This window comes from Cibotium barometz, chromosome 47 (assembly GCF_041138505.1).
Source record: "Cibotium barometz isolate CiBa-2024 chromosome 47, ASM4113850v1, whole genome shotgun sequence".
Taxonomy (NCBI): domain Eukaryota; kingdom Viridiplantae; phylum Streptophyta; class Polypodiopsida; order Cyatheales; family Cibotiaceae; genus Cibotium; species Cibotium barometz.
In genome coordinates, this window is record NC_141092.1 from 18,976,325 (window position 1) to 19,000,561 (window position 24,237).

General features: G+C 45.4%; 1 protein-coding gene across 4 annotated transcripts in view; it reads right to left on the reverse strand.

Annotated features, from left to right (window-relative positions):
- The window catches only part of LOC147611468 (uncharacterized), a 61,784-nt gene extending 42,321 nt beyond the window's left edge, over positions 1-19,463 (reverse strand). Inside the window, exons 1-2 of one of the 4 annotated variants that reach the window (XM_086784553.1) lie at positions 19,098-19,463; positions 10,952-11,038 (exon numbers count right to left, since the gene is read on the reverse strand). In XM_086784553.1, the coding sequence (XP_086640679.1) occupies positions 10,952-11,038; positions 19,098-19,376 (366 nt within the window). In that variant the 5' untranslated portion in view covers positions 19,377-19,463. The remainder of the gene's footprint in view (positions 1-10,951; positions 11,039-19,097) is intronic. The other 3 variants (XM_086784554.1, XM_086784551.1, XM_086784552.1) reach the window with 3 other exon arrangements.
- Positions 19,464-24,237: the final 4,774 nt, after the last annotated feature.

The following is a 24,237-nucleotide window of genomic DNA, read 5'->3' on the forward strand; positions in this document are numbered from 1 at the left end:
TTTTGGTGCTCAAGTAGAGACTTTAACATGTTGGAGGCCCCAGAGGACAAGATGGGAGGAGGCCTGGATACTATCACAGGAAGAGAGTATACGGCCTAGGAGAAGCTAGTCCTCTCGCTGAGGGCAAGGATCCTGGCACTTACTAGAGTTTGGCCATACACCGAGGAGCCTTTACTTCTCCAGATCAAACCAAAGGATACAAGGCCCGAACCTCTCGCGCATTGACAGATTTTATGTGGATGAGTGGGCGTGAAGCAGAGGTGGTTTGATTGGTATTCTCCCAGGCACCACGTTATCAGACTACTCTCCACAAGGGACTAGCCTCCCAACAGCGGCTTCAGGAGCAAACCACAGACCGCCCATGGGTGGAGTCCCACTTGGAGGCCCCCCGCATGGAGATCCGTGCGATCAAGGAGCAGAGAGTGGAATATCGGTGCCATGTCAGGGCCCCCTTTTGGACATAGGCAAGGGATAGGGTCACCCGTGATTTCTTTAAAACTACAAGCCCTCACCATCGTAGGACGAGATTCAGAGGTTGAGGGGCCCAAAAGATAACATTGAGGCAAATCACCCCCAAGTTCGGGCCATAGCCACAGGTTTTTTTTGGGATCTTCTTTTAGCTGATGCCCGCATGCCCCAACGAGGGGGGAGAGTTTGGCAGCATACACAGGAGGTGGTCCCCCCTGCCCTCTTGAGCTGCGAGAATCACTTGGTGCCCTTCCACGGGATAAGTGTCCAGGCGAGGATGGCTTACCGGCCTCTCTCTTTCTCCACCACTGGGATATCACGGAAAGGGTTTCATGCCGCCTGTAGTGAGATCATGGCCTTAGGACACATGCCAGAGACTCTCTCAGGGGCTGATTCACTTGATTCCGAAGGAGGGTAGAGACCATTTGGAGATTCGTCAGTGGTGCCCCATCACCCTCTTAGGCAATGCTTACAAAATCCTCGCCAAAGCCATTAGCTAATGCCTGCAGCCTCATCTCCCCGACCTGATTCATGGCACCCAAACCGGCTTCATCCAGGATAGGAGCATCTTGGATAATACCTTCACCTTCGGGGAGGCAACAGCTTCCGCCAGGCTTCGTATTATGGAGGACATGGCAGTTCTTCTTCTGGACTTTGAGAAGCATATGACAGAGTCGATTGGGCTTTCTTGAAGGGAACCATGCTTAGGATGGGCTTTCCAGCGGAATGGCTCACAGGTGTCTCCGCCCTTTATTTGGTAGCTCATAGCCCGGTCCTCATCCAAGGGACCAAGGGGGATAGGTTTCCGATTTCCATGTCAATCAAACAAGGATTCCCCTTCACCCCTTTCCTCTTCCTCTTTGTAGCAGAGAGGCGATGAGTAGTTTTCTATCCGCACAGGAGACAAGGCTCCAAGGTCTACGTCTCTCCATCAGATCCCAAGAGGAGATGAAACAGCGGCCTACCTCTTAGGAGAGGAGGGGAACCTTCAAAGATTTTCCCTTGCCATTAAGACTTTCTGCTTAGCCTCCAGAACTCAGATCAACTAGCACAAGTCGTGTGGTTTTGTCATGTGCATGCACATGGACATGCTAATCCCATGCTAAATCCCTGATTTGCAGCAAATAAAACACTAGATTTAGGGCATTAGTAGGCTCTGGCAAAGGTCCAGAAGAAGCTTAGTTGGACAAGTCACAAGAGTCACATGGGGCCTATAAAAGGGCCCTGTCTTGGTCATTGTTGGGTATCTCATCTCCCTCTTGGAGATAGGTCTAGAATCTATCCCAAACCCGACATATTCTATTGGCAATCCATGGAGTGGATAAGGGTTGTGGTTTGCTCACTTTCTCTATTGGTCCCCACGGCAGATTAGAGAGATCAGAGCCCCCCTTGGAGGATTTCAGATACCAGCCCCTATACTGGCTGTACCGGGCTGCACCAGTCCTTGTACCTGCTATACCAACCGATGTAACTGCTATATTAGCCACTGTGCCAGCTGCACCAGCCCCTATACTGGCTGTACCAGCCACTGTACCGGCTGCACCAGCCCCTGTATCTGTTGTACCAACCCATATACTTCTTGTACCGGCTGAATGGAGGGTTGTACCGGTTGTACCAGCTCTATTCCATGAAGTGTTGCATGCGCTGAAGCCTTGCTGTACTGATCCACAGTACTAAGCATGATTAAGAACATTGCTGCTAATTAAACATGATTAAAATAGAGGAGAGAGAAGAAGAGAGAGATTGGTATCAAGGTTTTCTTGTATTTTTATATGGTAAAAAAAGGTGACATGACTGTCTGTACATGGTTGGGCCCTTGGTCAGCCCCGGAGGAGTTTACCTCTGCCCCCTTACATAACTTCTACTGTCTACTACAAATGCTGAATACTGAAAAAGACTTCATGGAACGACTTTTTTTCTCCCGGGAAAAAGATCCTTCAATTAGTTAAAGAGAAAACAGCCACAAAGGGCTAAGTACAACCATGAAGGACTAAATACAAACTCGCCTCATATAAGGGCGGGAAACAAGTGATCATAAAGGGGAGAGATGCTCCTCCTCCGGCTGGCCGCTCTGAGGAGAAGGCTATCTCATATAGGGGGAGGGGGGGAAACAACCATACAGGTGGTATGTAGTGCCAAATGGGGTTGCCGCCTCTATCTGTGAGGAAAGGGCCAAGCCTACAAAGTCTCAAGAAGGCTTCCCGCCACTTCCGCATGAGGTCAGAACCTCCCTACAGCTTCCCCCACTGACCGCTGAGGGTGTGAATGATGTCGAGCCATATGCTCTTGATGGTCTCAACCAGCAAAGTGTGGGTACCCTCGATAGCCTCGCTACATCTAGCACCCCAGATGTGCCAGGCTGCTATGCTACTACAAACCACCCAGCGCTGGCATGAGCCTCGTCGCTAGACACCTGCAGGTGGGGCTGTGACTGGTACTACTACAATACGATGGTGGGAGACCTAAAGGACATGGCCTCCCCCATCCTCCTCGTAAGTCCTGACCACTCTAGCCTCGATGGCCCAAGCAACAGTACCCTGTCCATAGCAAAGATGCGGAGAATCTAGGTCGATGCCCTGTCCATAGCAAAGATGCGGAGAATCTGCTGCCAAATCTACTGAGCCTTCGGGCAATCCCAAAGGCAATGTCACTGAGACTCCTGGGGGTGGCCGCACCTCGAGCAAGCTCCTGACCGACCTCCAACTGCCAGAGTCCTGTGTGCTATCAACCAGAGGAAGAGAGTGATCTTCCTCGGCTGAAAGCTGTCCCAAAGCCTCTTCCAGAAATCTGAAAGGAAGCACTGTGATAGGCCCTGAGACTGCCAGTGTGCTGCTGCTGTGCCGGTGTGCCATCTATCTCTGACATCTAAATCCTACGGCCGAGCCGCGCTGTATATGCAAAGAAAGGGGCATCTAGACTCTCCACCCGATCTGTGGGATCATGCCACGTCCACTCTCCAAGGTCCCACTGCAACCACGTGAGAGGTCGGCACTCCCAAATCCATAACCGCCAAAATCTCTCCATGGCCACCTTGGCCGGTGCTGGATCTATGTGCCATGCACGTGCTCGAAAACCAATCACCCTCACCCTTTGCAAGGTGCAACCTCTGAAATCCTCCAAGGGGTGCTCTGATCTCTCTAATCTGCCATGTAATCCAATAGAAAAAGTGAGCAGACCACTGTCCTCATATGCTCCATAGACCGCCACCAGGATATCGTGTCTGGTGAACACGCCTAGCCACATTGGCAGTATCGGGTCTGGAATAGGAGTCAGCCACTCCGGAGGAATAGCTGAGTCAATGTCGATGCTCAGGCCTGTCTCTACCCCGGATCCCTGTCAGGCCTCTCTCCTACTCCTGAGGTAACTGCCTGTGTGCAACCCAATCTCCAAGAGACCTGGTTGGTCCCATGCTCAAGGCACCCCAGGATATGTGCGGTCGGGCCCCTAGCATGTGGCCACTGGGTAAACGGATCAAGGGGTTCCAGATATAAGGCTACTGAAGCTGCTTCACTGAGGCCACTGGAACAATCTATCTGAGGGCTGGCCTGAGATGATCCCAAGCACGAAGTAGACTGGTTGTGAATCTGTCCTCAAAGGCAGGACTAAAACCACAAGCTCGCATCTTTGTGAGGATCCATCTAGTACTCTGCGGCCACGGGCCTCCAAGGCTTGGAGTGTGGGCTGAAATCCAGGCCAAGAGGAAATCCAGCCTTGGAAATCCTTCCAAGGCTCACCACCGGGTTGGAGTCCTCTGACAATCAACGTGCCCAACAGGCACAGCTCTATATAGCTGGATCAATTAGGCCTACCACAAGAAGTTCCGGATCAAACGTTGTACCTGGCCAATACAAGCCCGAGAAAAGGCCCAGCACGAGGTGATGTACCACATGGTGGCAACCAGTACCTGGTTCGCCACCACCGCTCTGCCTGCAACGGATAGCCTCGCCAAGATCCAATATAGAAGCTTCTTCCGAATACTCAGAAGAAGCGAAGCAAGCTGCTGCTCAGGGGAGAGAGATATCAATGCCAACCTGGCAGCCAAGGTATCCATTTGAAAGTGATTTTCTTCTTTGTGAGATCATGTAGAGGAGTGGCTATCATAGCAAAATGCCTTATGAAATGCCTGTAATACGAACATAATCCCAGAAAACTACGTACTTGATGTACGTTTTACAATTCGGGCCAATTCCGAATGGTCTCTATCTTTGCAGGGTCCATTGTAACTCCATCCTTGGATACAATGTGTCCCAAATAATGAATCTCTGAAAGGAAAAACTCACTTTTCTTGGCATTAATGAAAAGTTTATGCTGCCGCAACTCTTCGAACGCTGTGACCAAATGAGTTCTGTGTTCCTGCTCATTCTTGGAGAAAACCAAGATATCATCAAAGAATACTCCTGTAAATTTACGATGGGGTCGGAATATCCTATCCATCATACGATTAAAAGTAGCAGGAGCATTGGTGAGACCAAAAGGCATTACCAAAAATTCATATAATCCGAAGGCTGTCCTGAATGCAGTTTTATGGACATCTTGTGGCACCACTCGTATCTGGTGATAACCACTCTTCAAATCAAGTCGGCTGAAACAAGCCGAGCCATCAAGCTTATCCAAAATATCATCAATTCACGGAATTGGGAATCGGTTCTTGATGGTAAGCTTGTTTAAAGCTCTGTAGTCCATACACATACGGAATGATCCGTCCTTCTTTTGAACAAGAAGCACAGGAGAGCAGTAAGGTGACGAACTGGGCTGAACCAAACCTTTCTCTAAAAGCTCGTTTACCTGCTTCATGATCTCTTCTTGCTATGCAGCACTCACTCGGTATGCGGGTTTGTTGGATGAAGAACTACCTGGCACAAGATCTATGCGGTGATCTTCGGACCTTTGGGGAGGTAATTCTCCTGGCAAAGTATCAGCAAAGCAGTCATTGAATGCATAAAGAAAATTCAGCTTATCATTAGACATAGCATCCACATTTTGATGATTTGGCACAAGGCTATTACGCACAAAAACCAAGTACGCAGAAAGACTCTTTTTGATTGCTTTATTAATTTGGATGTGTGATACAAGTGGGATGGAATCCCCTTCTTTGCCAGCATCAATAAAATGCATGCAGCCTTTATGCATAAAAGAAATCATATTGGACTTGTAGTCTTTGCGGGGCTCAAGCCTATGGTGCCACGGCTTGCCCAACAATACATCACATCCATTTAGTGGAGCAACTAGGAAATGTTCATTATCAAGGTAGCCCTGGATATGTATGCGCAACTTCCCTATCAATGGGGTAACCTGCACCTCTTTACCAATAAATACAGCTTCGGCTTCAATCTGAGGTCCCATGTTCAAAACCTCAATACCCAATGCAGCTGCCATTTGCATAGAGATGAAGTTATCAGTTGCACAGTCATCAAACATGAATAAGGCGGGCTGGTCCTTGATTTGCCCCCAAGCCTTGCAAACCATCCGCTCTTTTGCATCATGACTTGTATTTCCTTGCACATCAGGAACTGCATGTACATTAGCCTTGGTCTGCTTGTCCTCGTGCTTAGGTTTGCGGTCTGGGCATTGTCGAAACATGTGGTCTTTGCTACCACAAGAAAAGCATTTTCCATCCTTGGCATATTGCTCTCTTTCCTCCGGGGTTAAGCCGAATTTGTTCTTCCTTGGGCCCTGATCTTTAGATGTGTTATTTTCAGCTTTACCACCCTTGTAGGTCTCCCGGAAGTTCTTTTTAGGTGGCTGTCCACCCTTTTGCAGATTTGGGACAGCCTTGTCTTTCCCCTTTGAACCTCCTTGATCCTGTTTAATCTTGAGCACCAATTGCTCCGTAGCAAGAGCAGAAGCTGTGAGCTGTTGCAAAGTATCGGGTGCAATTCAATGCCCGAACGATATGCTGGTTGCAGTCCGGAGCGAAACTTCCTCTTTCTTTCATCCTCAGTGATTTGCATAAAGGGAGTTACTTCCAGCAACACTTTCCAAAACTTGTTGACATACTGTTGCATGCTTTCATTATCTCTTTGCTCCAGCCTGTCCCACTTTTGAGTGAGAGTTTGCTCCACATTTGGTGGCAAAAACTGAGCATAGAATCTATCCTTAAATTCCTCCCAGGTGCAAATGGGATCCTTGGTGATCTTTTCAGTGATCCACCAATGAGCAGCAGTCCCTTTCAAAAACATGCTAGCATGGCGTACTTTTGACTTTTCGGTGAAGTCCTCATCGCTAAAAGCAATGTCGAACTGTGCCACAAATGCTAACACTTTAGAAGCATCATGTTCTCCATGAAAGACATCAAACTTGACAGATTTGTCACCTGCTTTAAATTCCTTGAGCTTCCTGGCATGAGGCTCATGGTCTTCTCTTTTTCTTTTCCCCTTATCCAACGGGGCAGCCCTATCTGCATGGGCTCTATGGGCCGTCATAGAAGTTTCATGAGGCACGGTGGCATGTGCTCCACGAACTTGAAACTCAGATGCATGTGCCTTTCTTGCATAAAAATTTGTCTCTCCATGAGACAGTTCAGAAGGCAAAATTCTTCTAGAAGCAGACCTGTCACCATGAGATACATGTCTTGAATGCATGTGACTTTCATGCCCTCCGTGAGCACTAGCATACATATATCTGTCAGGCTTTGTGCCTTGTGGAGAAGATGCATGTCGAGAGGTGACTGTCACCTCTTCCTTTTGCATAAAAGATTTCAGCCTTTGAGATGCGGGATTTCCATGCTTCAAACGAGGTGGATTTCTGAATTTCAACTCTCCGTCGTCCCCCTCTTTGATATCACCTTTGCGGAGGAGGTAGGCAAGTGCCAACTCCCTTGGCTTCTTGCCCACTTCCCGCGCCATAGACTCAAAAGTTACATCTACCATTGCATCAGCCTTCCTAGCTTCAATGGCACTTTGCACATGGGGATCTTCATGCAGAAATTTTAACTCTTACTCTTGTGCCTGCAAAAGTTTTCTCATATGTTCCATTTCAGCCCTCATTGCATCAGGCTCTTGTTCAAGCATAACTGTCTTTCCTGGAGACAGTTGACCCGTTGATTCACTATCATTTACCCTTTCAAGGGGCTTGTGCCTTCCTCGCAGAGCATCAGACCCACGAGAAGCACTAGATGGACCCCTCGAATTCGGCACTTCCAAAGGGTTGCCTTGGCTGTCCATTGTGTTTAAGTGTGCTAAAAGCGGGGTGTCCAGTACACAGGTTCGTTTCCCCACTAGGAAGAGGGAAACAACCGTGCTCTGATACCAATGAAACCGATCCCGTCAAGTGGGAAGACTCCGTTGGACACCCACACGCGTAATAGCACAACTTTAAAACCACAATTTGAAATGGACAACTTAATACAACTTGAATTGAAATGAAATGAAATGGAAAGATGGACACCAGCACTGGGGCCGGAACGGGCCGACCCCCCCCTCAATATATGATATATTTATTGGGAGTATTTAACAAATACAATGCTCCATGGGTTCCAAGAACCAGATGATGTCCATGTACATATGAATACAGTACCAAACAAATAGGCTCGAAGTCGTCGTTTGAAGTAGAAGTTCGAAGTAGAACGACCACTAGCGTGGTCCAGTCTCTACGGTCCTGTGCTTTCACTAGACTCCGCGGAGAGCATCTCACTGGTGTTCCGAGACCACACACAAACAGGCGCTCTCATACTAACGCCAGGCTCTCCCGATCTCAGCACCTTTGGACCGAGGTTCTCCAATAGAGCTTGGACTACCCGGCACCGAACCGGTGTTATCGTGGGGAATGAATCCCTTATCAGATTTAACACAAAGTACTTCATTTAAATCTGAAAATTCACTTACTTGTGGATGACAGAAGGAAGTCCAATACCCATGTGTGCAGTTACTTGAGAGAAACACCGAGGCACAGCAGTCTGTATGGGATGAGCGGCACGCGCAGTCGCCAGCTGTGGTCAAGTGCATTCACCTGATGAGGGTATAGCCGCCTGAGAAGATGAGAAGGGGCGCCTGGTTGCTGTACACAGTCACCTGGCTGCAACCTGCACAGCCGCCTATTGTGCAGTGGACAGCCTACTGGATGACTGGCGCAGCCACCTAATGATGGGGTGCAGAGCCTTCTGGAGATGGCCCACGACTGCCTGCAAAAGAGAAGGGCAGCGCAGCCTGCTAGGAGAACAGGTGCTGCCGCTTGCTGGAAATACTGCCGCCTGTAGTGCAGGGTGAACAGCCGCCTGAGAATAACTTTCGCAGCCACCTAGACCAGAACAACTGCCTGTAGCCTGGGGAGATGTAGCCGCCTCGGAGAGAGAGTACACAGCCTGCGCTTGCTTGCAGTGCAGAGAGTACAGCCGCCGGTTGGATGAGGGAGAAGCAGCCGCCTGAGCGAATACAACCGCCGTGAAGATGGCGCCGTTTGTAAAAAAAATAAAAACAAAGAGATGATCGCCAACATGCATTCGATGGAAGTAATGGCTTTCTTTTATTAAGGTTGGAAAGGGAGTAATAGGACTAGTGATTTGGCTGGCCCCCCACGCTTGCATGTGGGTGGCCAGTTCCAAAGGGGTGTGGTAGGTGACCATGCCCACTCCCACACACACTTAAGTGGGGCTCCCCACCTTGGCCCCTAAGTGGGTGCCCAAAGGGGGTGCCCACTTTTAAGTGAGTGTGAAAAAATGACCTTATAAATCAAAAGGTTAGAGATTAAGGTATTAAATTAACATGTGCAATATACTTACCACCTGTTCACATGCACCAAAACTCGTCAGAAGACAGAGCAGACTTCACGACTCACTGGCAGGCGTCCCCACTCAGTAAGTAACACGTCAAGCAAGCAAACACAAAAATACAAGTCATGCGAAAACAGTTTCAAACATGCAGAACATGTGTGCATGTGCAAATAGTAACATGGACATATCTTCCGTTCATGGAACAAGTACAAAATATCTGTTGGCACAAAAATGGCACGACGTAAAATATAAAACCTGGTCTTCCTATGGAGTGACAGTCCCATAGATAAGACACAGTTCCAGGCACGAGCCTCCCTATGGAGTGACAGTCCCATAGGTAAGACACGGCACGAATACTGGCTCTTCCATGGCGTGACAATCCCATGGGTCGAACACAGTCCAGGTCATACACGGGTGGCACTAGTCTGGCTCCCGTCCATACGACACCACCCTGCTAACACACGGGTGGCACCAGTCTGGCTCCCGTCCATGTCAAGCAAGAAAACTGGCCTCTTCACGTGAGACACTGGCCTGGCCTCAAGTGAACGAGAGACAAAAACTGGAGATGGACCAAATGGTCAGCCAATTGGTGACATGTACCGACTGTACCAGCCATTGTACTAGCTGCACCAACCCCTGTATTTTCTGTACCAACCCATGTAGTTGCTGTACCGGCTGAATGGAGGGCTGTACCGGCTGAATGGAGAGTTGTACCTACTATACCAGCTCTATTGCATGAAGACCCGTGGTTTTTGGGGAAGAATCAGTACCCACACGGAGGTATATGGATTATAGTGTTGGCTAGGCATCTCTACAACTTGTGTACTGGCTGAATTTTATGGTTGCCTCGTTTTGGGCTATGTTATGCATTTGTCTATGGATAATGTGGCATCTCCCGTGGGGAGAATAAGGCACTCAAAGCTTGTACATGATATTTTTCTGGCCTCTATGTGGTGTCAGATGTGCACATCTCTCTTTTACAGTTTTGTGGAATTAAGTGGTTTTTTAAGGCTGTCACCAATTTCAGTGTTTAATTGCATTAATGGTCAAGTATTTTGCAAAACCCTTGGGCCCTCCGGAAGTTACATGTGAAAGAGATTGCATTGCCGCACCATCAAGGGAAGGTGGCAGCACACAATGGTGGAAAGGTTTCACAAGGGTGCTTGCCCATGGTCATCAAGTGTGGTTGATGGGCACCCACCTAGCCATCTAGATTCTACACCAAAACCTCAAGACAAACCACAACTATGATTCCTCAGCACAACTTGAATTAGGGAAGGTCTACTAGTCACACACTAGCTTTGCTTTTGTAAATGGAGGTCTAGATTGTCAGTCCAAAGTTGGCCGGCACCTTTTTACTCATTTTGAGCAATAAAGGGACCTTTTACGATCACTTTGGTCCTGCCTTAGGGCACCTTTCGGCACATTTCCCGTGCTTTGTGTAGAACTTTGCTAATTTCCTTTCTGCATCTATCTCACACTCTCCCTTCAACCAACTTATGTTTCCTTTGCTTCAACCTGCACTGCTTGATCTACATTGGTGTCAGGCACAGATTTTGGCCAGAAGATACTGCCGGGGGTACGCGTTTGTACAGTTCTTCGAGGAGGAAATGTCCTTATTTCTTGCCTACTAGCATGCTCATACCTAGTGGGGAGTTCCATATACAGGCACTTGTAGATTATAATGAGAGGTGTCAAAATTTGATTAAGCACTTAAGTACTTTAATAAATTCCAAACTATTCAACACTTAATAAGACTGGGAGAAGAGCACAGACAGGGTCAGTAAGGTCGCCATACTTGACTTTCAGAGGACTGTACTGAAGAGTATAGGGCTCCACTTCACTTTGTCTAAGCTTCCAAAACTGCAAAGTAACAGAATTGAAAAAAGAAAGAGCCATTAACATTGGAAAGTAACATGAGCTGAAGCTTCATACCTTGCTCAGTTGACCTATTAGATCCTCGGACCAACTTAAAAATTACCACAGCAAGGAGGGCATGTGTAGATGGAATGATGTTTGATAGTGCTTATGGAAAATCTGAAACTTATCATTTGCATAGTGCTTATGGCAGATCTGAAATTTTTCATGCGTAAAATCCATTACGATTTTGCACCTATCCTGCAGATTTCAAGTTGGTGCAGTTACTTAGTGGAAAAATTATGGGGCTGAAACACCGGAGCTACAAAATCTTGCCATCCGGATCTTAAGCCAAGTGTGTGCTTTCCTTCTTACAGTGTTCATGGAGGACTTTCAGCCATATACATACCAAGAAGAGGAGCCTTCTTGGAATCCAAACAGCTGACAATTAGTGCAAACTTGCATATGCTAACAAAGATGAAGAATGAGTACACATACATACATGATAAGTACATTGGCTTTCACAAATCAGAGACATAGATAGGCTCTATTGTTCCTCCCATTGTTGGGGAGCCAGATGAGGATGAAGCGAATGATGAGACTATGGCACAGAATGTGCAGGAGGATGAAGACAATGATCTGTTGGTATGCCAAAGCAACGAGATGATTACAACACATGGCCTCTCCAAGATGCAATGCCACCTTTTGAGTAGTTGGGTCAGCCCCATGCACTACCAAGGCAGGACCTGAATAAAGTAATTAGAGACGACATTCAGCAGATATATATTTAGAGGACATGAATACATCCAGAGACTCTCCCTTCTAGAATAAGCTTGTACCAAGACCAATTCCTCATAGTGACGGCAGATACGTCTATTCAGATGCAAAATACCTTTGAATTCACATCACACATGCCTAAGATTTCCATGGGCCAGAGAAGTGGTTTGTCACACAGACTCCAGATTAAGGCTGGCAGAGAGGCAACATTTATGGAAGAGTGTCGAGACTCGAGAGCTATGAGTATGCAGAGTATGTGATATACAAGAGATTGAAACCAAGGTGGAAAATTTTGCCTCCTCAATGGAAAGCTCTGTCTCCTCAATGATATTGCCAACTGCATTTTTATGAAAGCTGTTCTTTTCATTGTGGTTGTTTTCCCCACAATGTTTGCATGGTTTCTTTGAATAGCACTTTGCATGATTGTGTTAGAATTTGTGTATCTCAATGTGTTGTGTGGGATCTTTTATTGGACACGCTTGTATTTTCTGATTTATGCTAGTCGTGGGCTGCTAGTTGGCCAGGTTCATGGGCAGTCGGCCAGTTCATTACCTCCCTATATAAAGCTCTTCCCTCCTCACTTGTTGATCATTGAATCCAATTCATTCCATTCACAAGCACTTATGCTCTTCACCCATCTGCTGGCTGGTATTGCCATTGTAAAGCCTATTGCTACATAAATAAAGATGTTCATTGTCTAATGTCTCTCTCTATCTGCCTCTCTCCCTCTCTCCTATGTTTTGCTTCCGCATTGTGCAACTTTATCATGGTATCAGTCGCCTAGGTTTCTGCTGCCTCCACGTACGTTTTGCTCCCTCTTCTGTGTTTTTTGGCGGATGAAGACGTTGCTGCGTTTTCAACAATGGCTGCGTTTTCTTCTCCTGCACTCCCTTCTTGATCAGTGTTTTCATCTCCTATTGCTCCTGCCCTGCATTTCCTCACGGAGTCCAGGTGCAAGAGGAAGGGGAAGGGGGGGGGGGGGGGGGGGGGGGGAAGGTTTGTGGTGCTACATTCTATTGCTGGTGGCATTTTTTCTTCATCAAGAGCCTCTTCTTCATCAGTGTTTTGCCTGGAGCGGTGCTCTGGCCCTTGCGTTAACCGCACGGCGTCAAGGTGCAAGCCTTCGTGGCTGTGTTTTTTGCTTCTTAGAGTATTTTATGCAGCGGCTGGTGGTGTTTGGTATGATCTTTTGCAGCAAGGACAGCAGTGGACCTCACTTGTTGATCATTGAATCCAATTCATTCCATTCACATGCACTTATGCTATTCACCCATATGTTGGCTGGTATTGCCATTGCCTATTGCTACATAATAAAGATGTTCATTGTCCGATGTCTCTCTATCTGCCTCTCTCCCTCTCTCCTATGTTTTGCTTCTGCATTGTGCAACTTTATCAGATTGTTCCTACCACACAAAGGCAACACTTTATACCTTTGAAGTTCTTCTTTGTGAAGGAGGAGTTGTCCACCTTGCTTCTTTGTTTATGTGCTTCTTTTCTTTCTTGAAGAACGCTATGACCCCTTCCATCGTGAGATTGGGCAGGTTCTTCAATGTGTTTATGAGGTTGCCATAGTGCTCTTCGGGCATTGACTTTATTAATACTTCTAGGGCCACGTCTTCTTCCACATTTGCTTTTAAGTCCTGCAAGCTGGTTCATTAGTGTCACCATTTGGTCCCTTCACCAGCTTTGATCAGTGTTTTGGGGCAAGCCCACACACAGAACAGAACCAAGGTGAGAACAAGGATTTTCCACACAAGGAAGCCGAAGCATTCACTGGCGAGGATTGGCCTAAAAGATGGCCACACAGCATGAGTATCACGGTCATTTAAGTGACTTAAATGGTTTATAAGTTTATGTGTTCATACATCATTAAAGGCCGGCCGGACATATATTTATTTGGGCATGAACCCTAGGACAAAAAGAGGTGCCTAGGGCCAGGCTTGGCCAACAAGTTGGGAAAAGCATAAAAAGCAAATATTTTGGGCAGCCAAGGCCACTCTTGGCAAAAAGGGAAAAAAAAGCACAGCTAAAAAGAAGCTAGTCAACTCTATTAAAAGGAGGAAGGGCTGTCCTTTATGATGCAAGCGCTCAAGTTCACATGCCGATTTGCAGCCGAATACTCTCTCTTGCATACAGAGCACAGGCGGGCAGCAGCTTTTTGACTCTCTCTCTCTTCTTTTGTTGTTTGTTGCAGAGACGCTGGCCGTACAGCAGCATCCGCTTGCAAGGCTGGCCGTACAGCAGCAATGCTGCCCTCTTTACTACTGGCTGTCCTCAGCCTGCCATCCACAGAAGAGGCCGTACTACAGTTGGCCGTACAGCTGTGGTTTTTCCGCCTGCAGTTTGCTCTCCTAGGGTGCGTCAACAGTACAATAGCCGTACAGCCACATGTGTGACAGAACTGACCGTACAGCTCCTGGTTTCTCTCTCTCTTCTAGCCGCCTTCAAGGTGGTGGTCACAGCCCTAAAGTATCTGTCTACAGCTGGTCGCCTACACGGCTGTTTTGAGACAGTTCTAGGATTGTTTTGGGGCTGATTTGAAGACAGCTTTGGGCTGATTTTGGGACTGTTTTGTCTTTGGTTTTGGGAAGAGAGCCAGGCCTGAGACTTGTTTATGCTTGTGGAAGGTTGCTCACTATACTGTGGAAAATCTAGTACAAGAGTGCACCCTCGCCTTGAGTAAAGAAGTTGCTACGGAAGGCCGGCTCAATGTGCTATCTAGTTATATTTTTGTGGCTTCTTGTTGTGTTTAAACCCCCGCCTTGAGTTCTTGTAAAGCTTCTATTGTTCCTACGGGGCCAACCGTTCCAGCCCAGTGTGCTATCTAGTTATATGTTTGTGGGTTCCTGTTGTGTTTATCCTCTGTTTGCATATTTGAAGTGTTTCTGTCCTGGTCCCGATCGGTTACAATTAGAGACTGCATTTTGTTCACATGAGCATCAAAAGCTCTCATGTGGTTGCATTGTGAGTCCATAGAACTTTATCTTGGAGTTTCTTGCCTGAGCTCCTCATTGGCATCTTTGGAAGTTGACAGATCTGCTACATGGTGTATGAAATTATCCGAGAGACCAAAGGCTATGAGACCAAAGGCTCTTTGATCACTAAGCTTCCATGCTTTTTGTTATGCATCTTCATCCTCAGGCATCTTCTCTTCCCCTTCAATGAAATCAGGCAAAAGCTTTCTCTCATTAGACTAAGCTTCAGCTTCCAGGTGTGGAAACTCTCCCCATTGAATTTTTCAATGAACATGTGGAAAGCCATTATATGCTATGAGAGAAGTTCTTAACAGAGAATGTATCCAATGTCAGTATCTAATCCTACACAAATAATGCCCAAAAAATTAGGGCTTCCAAAAAATTAGGGTTTTTCATTTTGAAAAAAGATGAAAGATTTGGGATTAATGCTCTAATTAAGCTGGATTTGCATAATTTTAAAAAGCCCCAACATTTCTCTAATGAATGCTTTGTATCTTCTATTTGAATGTGTTGCAGGTAGATTTTCGTGGAGGCTTCCCCTTAGTTACTATGCCGCTTGTTCAACACCAGTGTCCTCTTCTTTTCTTTTTGATCCAAGTGTGTGGTTGCTCCGTACAGGTGCTAAGTGCTGAGTTGTTGATGATGTGACTCGCTTGTTCACGAGGTAAGCGTCTGCGCTTCTTCCTTTGTGGGCTGGTTCAACCATAACCTTACATAGGACTACCAGTCCTTCTTGAAGTGGCCATTGGTGTTAGAATTATGCATATCAGTGTTTTGGGGTTATACCTATTTTAGGGTGTTTTATGTATTTTCTCCTTGTGTAGTTTGTCATGAGCTGGTCGGCCTGTTTTAGAGCAATTGGCCAAATCATATATTCACTATATAAGGAGTCCTCCCCATTGCTCACTTTTTATCCAATCCCTTGCACAAGTTCAACATTCTCTTGCTAGCCAATTGCCATTGTAAAGCTTCAACCTAATATAAAAGGTGATCTTGTCCACAAGCTCTCTCTACTCTCTATCTCATCTTGTTTATGCTTCCGCCTGTGCATTCTCCAATATGGTATCACTCGCTTAGGTTGTTCAGACTGCGCCATCTACTGCAAATATGCCCGCCTTCTCTTATGTGCCTTGCGTTTTCTGCCATAGCTCCTCCTGGCTGCAGATCAGTCCCATTCAGTGGCTGCGTTTTCTTGCCTTGCTGCGTTTTCTAGTCAAGCCAGCCCTCTTGTTGCTGTCCGCCAGCCCTACTGGCTGCATTTTGTACTTCAAAAGCAAGTTGTGGAATCCTTGGCTGCGTTTTCTGTTTTCTGCATCAGTTGAGGTGAGCTTCTTGCATGTGGAGTTGCCAGACAAGTGGCTGTACATCTCCTTCTTCCTCCACGAGTCCCTACCCTTCCGGTAGGAGGTTCCCGGTGGTTTCTTGGACTGTTTTGCTACTGTCCAGCCTCCTTCTCTCTCAGGTTTGAGAGGGGGCTGATTGGTTCTGGAGCCTCGCTTCGTTGGAAAGCACTTGAGAGAAGTCTTTGAGAGCTAAGATCTGTGTTTCTTGTTGCTGTGGATATGGCTCCCCCCTGTACGAACAAGGATGACAAGTTGAAAGGACCCAACTATGCCCATTGGAAGCTTCAGATGCAGATCTGATTTATCCACAAGAGTTTGTGGGATATTGTTCATGGCACTGAGAGGAAGCCAAAGCGTCTCTAGGAGGTGGACTCGGGATCAAGAGGATGAATTCGTTGCAGAATTACAAGACTAGGAGAATCGGGATTCGAAGGCGCATTCAGTGCTTGTGCGGACCATCACAGAGGAGGTCTCACCAGCCATGCAAACTCTCACCAGTGCTCATCAAGTATGGTCTAAATTGGAGGATCTCTTTGCTCGAGATTCGTCAATGAGGGCAGTTATCTTGCAAGGGCAACTCTACGGTTTGTTATTCCCTGAAGGCAATTCCATGCAATCGTTTCTAACGAAGGCCAAGGTTATCCATGACCAGTTACTGGCTATGGGTGCTACTTTGTCCTCGGCTCAACTGGTTGTACTTAGAGCAGTCGGCCAGGTCATATATTCCCTATATAACGAGTCCTCCCCATTGCTCACTTTTTATCCAATCCCTTGCACAAGTTCAACATTCTCTTGCTAGGCAATTGCCATTGTAAACATTCAAGCTAATATAAAAGGTGATCTTGTCCACAAGCTCTCTCTACTCTCTCTATTGTCTTGTTTATGCTTCCGCCTGTGCATTCTCCAACAATTGGGAAGAGGGCCACCAAGTGGCGGCCACGCTATGCAAACTGGTGGGCAGCACACGGGGCAAGGCGGCAAAGTGTGCTGGTGGTAGCAATGAGACAGGTGTGGTGCTGGCGAAAAGACAACAACACAGTGTGGGTGGGTGGCAAAGTTGAGAGGCACCAAGCGGCTGTTGACAGCAGTAGACAATGACGCTGACTAGGCAACTGCACGCGATGAGCTGTAGACATCAACGTACAAGCAAGCTTATCATGCTCTGATACCAAATGATGGTAGAAGGGGGAGAGGACTGCATTTGGCTATGGAGGCTTAAAGAAATACATAGCTATGGCATTGGACAGAGAGAGAGAGAGAGAGAGACACACACACACACACACACACACACACACACACACAGTGTCACCATTTGATCCCTTCACCAGTCTTAACCAGTGTTTCACACTGAACACAATCCAGGTGTGAACGAGGATTTTTCCCAAAAGAAAGCTGGAGCATTTACTGGCAAAATTTGGCCTAAAAGACGGCTCCAGTACATGAGTAGCATGGGATTTTATTCATCAACGTGACTTATGAGGTTTATATAAGTCAGTGTGTTCACACATTATTAAAATCTGACTGGACTCATCATTATTTTGGACATGTTTATGTGGACAGAAGGAGGCGCCTAGAGCAAACTTGGCCAACAAGCTTGGGAAAACCATAAAGTTGATATTTTTGGGCGAGTTCGGCTATTTTGAACAAAAAGGAAAAGCTATTTTAGAGCTGGTTGATTCTATTAAAGAAAGGAAGGTGGGGCTGTTTTTATCATGAAGCGCTCATCTCTCCTAGAACTGAGAGCATCTTTTTCTCTCTCTTCTTGCATTGGCCGTACAGCATCTCTCCATCTCCCTTGTAAGCTGGCCGTACAACTGGTACAACAGCCGTCAATTCTTTCTCCCTCAAGAGCTTGCTATATAGCAGCAGCACAGTAACCGTACGGCAGCCGTATCCACACGTGTGATAGCTGCCATCAATTATGGCCTTGATATGGGCAGATTTGGGGTTGTTTTTGGGATTGTTTTGGAGGAATCTAGGACAGTTTTGAGAGATCTATTGGGGCTTATTTGAGGCTCTGTTTTGGGGCTATTTTGGCATGGAGTTTGGGGCTGTTTTATGGACTATTTATGAGTTGATTCATGGGACTGCTTTGAGACAGTTTTCGGATGGCTTTTGGTGCTGTGTTTTTATCTTGGCACTGGATAGATATCTGGCAAGAGATTTGCTAATGCTTTGTTGGAAAATCCGGTGTTGTATGCACCCGCACCTTGGTTTATTATAAAAGCTTCTCTCTCAATAAAGAAGTTCCTAGGAGAGCCGGCCGTCCGGCTTAGTGCGGTGTTATCATATTATTTATGGTTCTTCCGTTGTGTTTTCATACTCTGTGTAGTATTTGAAGTATTGGTCTGTCATTTCGAGTCCCCTCCTAGTTAGAGAGAGAGAGAGAGAGGAGAGAGATGACAAACAAGAGAGAGCGAAGTACACAACTGATAGTTGCTTTATGATTCGATAAAGTACAAGTACCTTTATAGGTTACAAAGGTTCACCTCCTTACATCATTGCTTATGTCATAGTATGCACAAATATCTAGATATTATTCATACCCCTCTAAGAGGTGGTTCACACACAAACATACTATTAAAGGTTACAAAGGTTCACCTCCTAACATCATTGCTTATGTCATACATAGTACACACAAATATCTAGATATTATTCATACCCTGTGAGAGGTGGTTCACACACAAACAAACTATTCTCAATACCAGCTAAGTAGTCTTTCTTTTCTATTACATGCCATCATGCATAATGGATGGATGGATGCATGGATCAATCATGCTGGCAGAGTTGTTTAAGCATCGGGCTCCTAATCAAGAGATCTCGAGTTCCCTGCACTTCGGTGCCATCATATGGATCATATGTGGTTTGATGTCTAAAGAATCGCCTCTCTCTCTCTCTCTCGCCAACACGCGCGCACACACAACAAAACGAACACACGTGCGTGCACAAGAGTGAGTTTGGCTTGCTTACCCTCACTTGGAACTTGTCCATTGCAACGAAGTCGAGGTCGTCTGCGGCGTCATATGCAGAGCGCATGAGGAGGACTGCAAATTTTCGGTTCAAGTTCTTGCGGGGGAACTGGACGGGTGCTGGGGGAAACGGCAGGATGAACGGGCTGAGCCCATCGTCCAGCTGGTAGGCCACATCAGTCCCTGCCATGCACCTCACACCTGCTCCCTTGTAAGGTGGATACTTTGGTGGGCTGCGATGTAACGCGGGCATGGTCTGCATGCCCATTACCATAGCCATGAGGTTGCTTAGGTTGGTGATGTGATTGAAAGTTCATGTGTGGCTGCTGTGCCTTAAGTTTGAAAATTAGGGCCTTTACACATTGTAGTTTCACCCGGCTATACATTGCAAGATGCAATGGGAGTCTCGGGATTCCCATTGCATCTTGCACATCCATTGCATCTAACGCCTGGACAAGGAGTCCCTAGGCCTAATTCCAACGAATCTCGGGATTCCCATTGCATCTTGCACATCCAAACGCGTGGACAAGGAGTCCCTAGGCCTAATTCCAACGAATATAGATGTGTAAAGCCTCTTAGCTAAACTTGAGAGAATGTATCTTTTGGTCCTCCTCATAAAGACTTGGGGGCCTCTCCACAACAACGACCCACTTATGATTTCAACTTTTGGATGGTTAGCTTGCCTTCCCCTCTAGCACAAAGAGCTAACAAAACATGGAGTTGAATACTTGTTTCGATAAAGATGCCGTTGTAATTGATCTCTTCGTGAACATATCAGCACAATTCTCTTTCATCAAGTAGTAGACCCAACTTGACCTCTCAACTCGCACAAAGCGAAACCATATCTCAATGTGTTCATTCAAGCATGAAAAATTGGGTTCTTTGCAATGGCCGTGCAATTCTCATTATCAGAATGTTCTTGTTGTAGCGCTCCCATTCTCCAAAATCCATCTAAGCCATGGTGCCTTGCAAAATATCAACTTCCATTGACTAGTGTCACTATTGGTTTCCTCTTACTGTCTAAGAAAAAACTCTCAAACCAAGTGTGAAACATACCCTATCATTTAGTGTGTGGTGTTTGGTTCACAAATTAAGTTTGAGAGTCACAATGCCCACCAAGGATCGTGCCCAAAGTATAAGCGGTGTTTGGTTCACCAATTAAGTCTGAGAGTCATGCCCAAAGTATAAGTGGTGTTTTGTTATCTAAGAGTCACAATGCCCACAAAGGGTCATGCCCAAAGTATAAGTGATGACATACTCAAAAGTACATTGATATACTCCACACAGTACTTGCAATCTAGCCTTCCACTAGTTCTCCTAAGGCTGATTAAGATCCTACTTAACACACATGCTAGAGAAAAAAAAGTACATTGATATACTCCACACAGTACTTGCAATCTAGCCTTCCACTAGTTCTCCTAAGGCTGATTTAGATCCTACTTAACACACATGCTAGAGAAAAAAAATATGTAGGCGTGTGTTTTTCTAAGTGGTAAATGAGACCATTTACTAGTTGTTCATGGTTCTTTCTACAATAATGTGTGCCCTAACGTATGATCCACTTCCATCCAAGTTGTGAGCAACTTGCAGTTGGTTGGTCACCCCAAATGCCTTTATTATTTTGTTGCCAGCATACCTCTCTTCAGAGATGAAAATATAATTGAGCCCTACCAAACCTTTGTTGAGGTGTCAAACTCAATATTAGCCGACACTCATGATATGCTTGGGTGATCATTCAACCTTTACACATTGGCACATTTGGTAGCTGCCACACGACGGACCTTCGCCAGTGATTCTACAACTGGACTACTACACTTATCTAGTCCAATCAAGTTATGGCATACTTATCTTGCCAACTCACCTACCTAGTCCAACTGAGTTATGGCATACTTATCTTGCAAGCTCACCTACTTAGCGTGTTCACATTATGGATTGCTTGTACATATTACTCTAGTACTTATGTTGGTTTCACTTATCTTTTGTTAACCTCTTTTGAGAGCAACAAGGAGAAGAAGATTTCAGCCTTCCATCTTTATGTGTGTCTTATCTAGTGTCGTGTGAGTATGTGTGTGCTTACAAGAGCTCAAGCTCTCTCTCCTCCCCCAATCTTTTCATGGTATCAGAGCTTGGTTCAGGTTAAGGAGCTGAACTGCAAGTAAAGGAAGCTACGAAGGCTACGAAGGCAAAGGAAGCGGTACACGAGTAAAAGCATCATCATCTCTTTCCCTTCTTGTTTTGGTACGACACCCCCTAGGTACCTGTGAGAGCTACATGTCTCCGATTGAGGAGTTGTCTTCATAGGTATAGAGATACCTGTAAGGTGCTACTTTGTACAGCAATTTGTGCTTCACTTTTACAATGAGATTTGTGTTTCGAGCACGTTTCGGTCCCCGTTTAGCTACTACAAGGTGTTTTGGGCACTTTTGAGAAGTTCTCATTTAGAACTCTCTATCCAAACTTTGGTTATTACAGTGTAGCAGTGTGTTTTAGGTGTGCAAATAGTGATTGCACATGTATTGCTAATTGTGGGTGTATGTATATGTACTTTAGTTATGTGTTGTGACCAAAGTACACGTGCAGCATTGTATTTTGGGTGTGCAAATAGTGATTGCACATGTATTGCTGATTGTGGGTGTATGTATGTGTACTTTGGTCATGTGCTGTGATATATAGATTGTGGAGTCTACTCCAGCAAAGATAAAGGTGTTCAAAACTAGAACCAGGGTGCAAGGAAAGTCATATATTAGCTTTCAATCAGTGTGAAAAACACTATGATAGGGCATATACAGGATGGTAACACTCTAGCAGTTACATGGCAAAACCTGATGAGGATGTTTCAAACTAACACAAAGATAAGGAAGTTGTAGCTAAAATAAGAGCTGCATATCATGGAGAAGAAGAACACGTTCATCAATGAGTATCCATTAAATATCAAGGATATTGTTGAATCTCTTGGATCTATTTAATGTCTCAATAGAAGACGATAACTTGGTGAGCATTTGATTGAATGGGCTTGGCAAAGAATATAAACCATTCACTATCTCTATTTCTCTAAGAGAGAATGTTCCTAATTTTCAAGATTTGGTGTCTATGTTAATCGTAAAAGAGAAGTATTTGGGTGAAGCAAAGCAAAAACACTTCAGAATAGCCCTTCTACTCAAATTAAGGTAGAGGTAGAGGTCGTAGTCTTGAGGCCAATGTGGTGGCTGTTTTGGAAATCAGAATTATGAACAACAACAATCCAATGATTTGCAAAGCAGCAATAAACACACATAGGTGGAAGAGGCCAGTCTCAAGGCAGGGGGAGCCAAAGAGGCCAAGACAATTAGCAAATACATCAATTGGGTTCAAGTTCAAAGAATTACTTGTATTGTGGTAAACCACGTCACTTTGTAGCAAAATGTCACAAGAAGTAGAGGGACATAAGAAGTGGCAAGTTGTGTCAAAGCAATTATGCATCTTCAAGCAAGCAGGTTGAAGATAGATGTGAGCATTTTCTTGTTATGTAGCATCATCGTTTGTAGATAGATGTTGAATTCAGTGTTGCGTACATGTATCTACAAATGATGATGTATGTTTGGGAGCCTCTAACCACATGACCTGTCATGGTGAGTGGTTTAGAGATACTAAAAATCTAGAAAAACGAGGTTATGTAGAGACGGGGGATGACACGGCTCATCCTCTTGCTCACATTGGGAATGTGCCATCGGTTTATGGAGGATGGCAAGATGAGGTACTTGGTTGATGTACTTCATGTGCCTAACATAACAAAGAATTTAGTTTCTATTGGGCAAATTATTGAGCAGGGTTTGCAGGTACGCTTTAACCCAGAGGGTTGCTATGTTGAGGACTTCAACAAATGCCCTTTGGTATGTCAAGGACTTCAACGCTTTAACCTTGAGAGGGCTGCTATCTTCAAGACTTTAACCAAATGTCATTTGGTTACAAAAGGGAAAAAGAGTGGGCATAATATTTACTTTGGATGTAAGTATACCTGAGGTAAAAGCTACTATGTTTGCATAAGGTGTAGATGTTATAGCCGATATAGATATCTGGCACAAACATATTGGTCATGTGAATGAGCAACGATTCAAGTCTGCAGAATTCAAAAATTGTTAAAGGTTTGCCAAAGTTTAAGGTGAATGGAGAGAATAACGGTATGTGAATCATGTCAATTTAGAAAGAAAACAAAGAATGTATTTTCACATGGCACGAATGTAAGTAAGAGAGCACTTAATGTGTGGTGCACTCAAATGTATGGGGACTGACAAAGACGGCAGAGGATGTCATTACTATATATCTTTCATTGATGAGCACACAAGGAAGGTGTGGGTCTATTCCATGAACGAGAAAAGTGAAGTGTTTTACTCAATTTCAAAATTTCAGAATGTTGGCTGAAAAGCAAACAAGTTTGCACGTTAAGTGCCTAAAATCAAATGGAGGGGGAGAATACTTCTCCAATGAGTTCAATGAGTGCCTAAGATCAGATGGAGGGGGAGAGTACTTCTCTAATGAGTTCAGTGAATGAGTATTTGAGAAAGCATGGAATTCAGAGACAATTCACATACAGGTATAGTCCGCAGCAAAATGGTGTTGTTGAGAGGAAGAATCGGCACATTGTAAAGGTTACTCGTGCATTGATGGTTGAGAAGAGCATGCCTCACGATTATTGGGCTGAAGCAATTGTGCAACTGTAGTTGCTCATACATTGATTGTTGAGAAGAGCATGCCTCACCATTATTAATGATTGAGAAGAGCTTGCCTCACTATTATTAATGATTGAGAAGAGCTTGCCTCACTATTATTGGGTTGAAGTAGTTGTGCAACTACAATTTACATTATGAATAGGACCCCCACTAGCGGTGGCAATAGTGCATGGTGTGACTTTAGAGGAGAAGTATACTGGAAAAAAACTAAATTAATCACACTTGAAAGTGTTTGGATACATTTCATATGTATACATTCTTGATGAGCTGCGCAGTAAGTTGGATCCAAAGGCTGAAAAATGTGTGTTCATTGGTTACTCCCTTGAGCAAAAGGAGTTCAGATGTTATAACCCTATTACACGTGAGATGAGGGTGAGCAGGGATGTTATCTGTGGATGAGATGAGCAATTGGTATCCTACTATAAAAAACTCGAT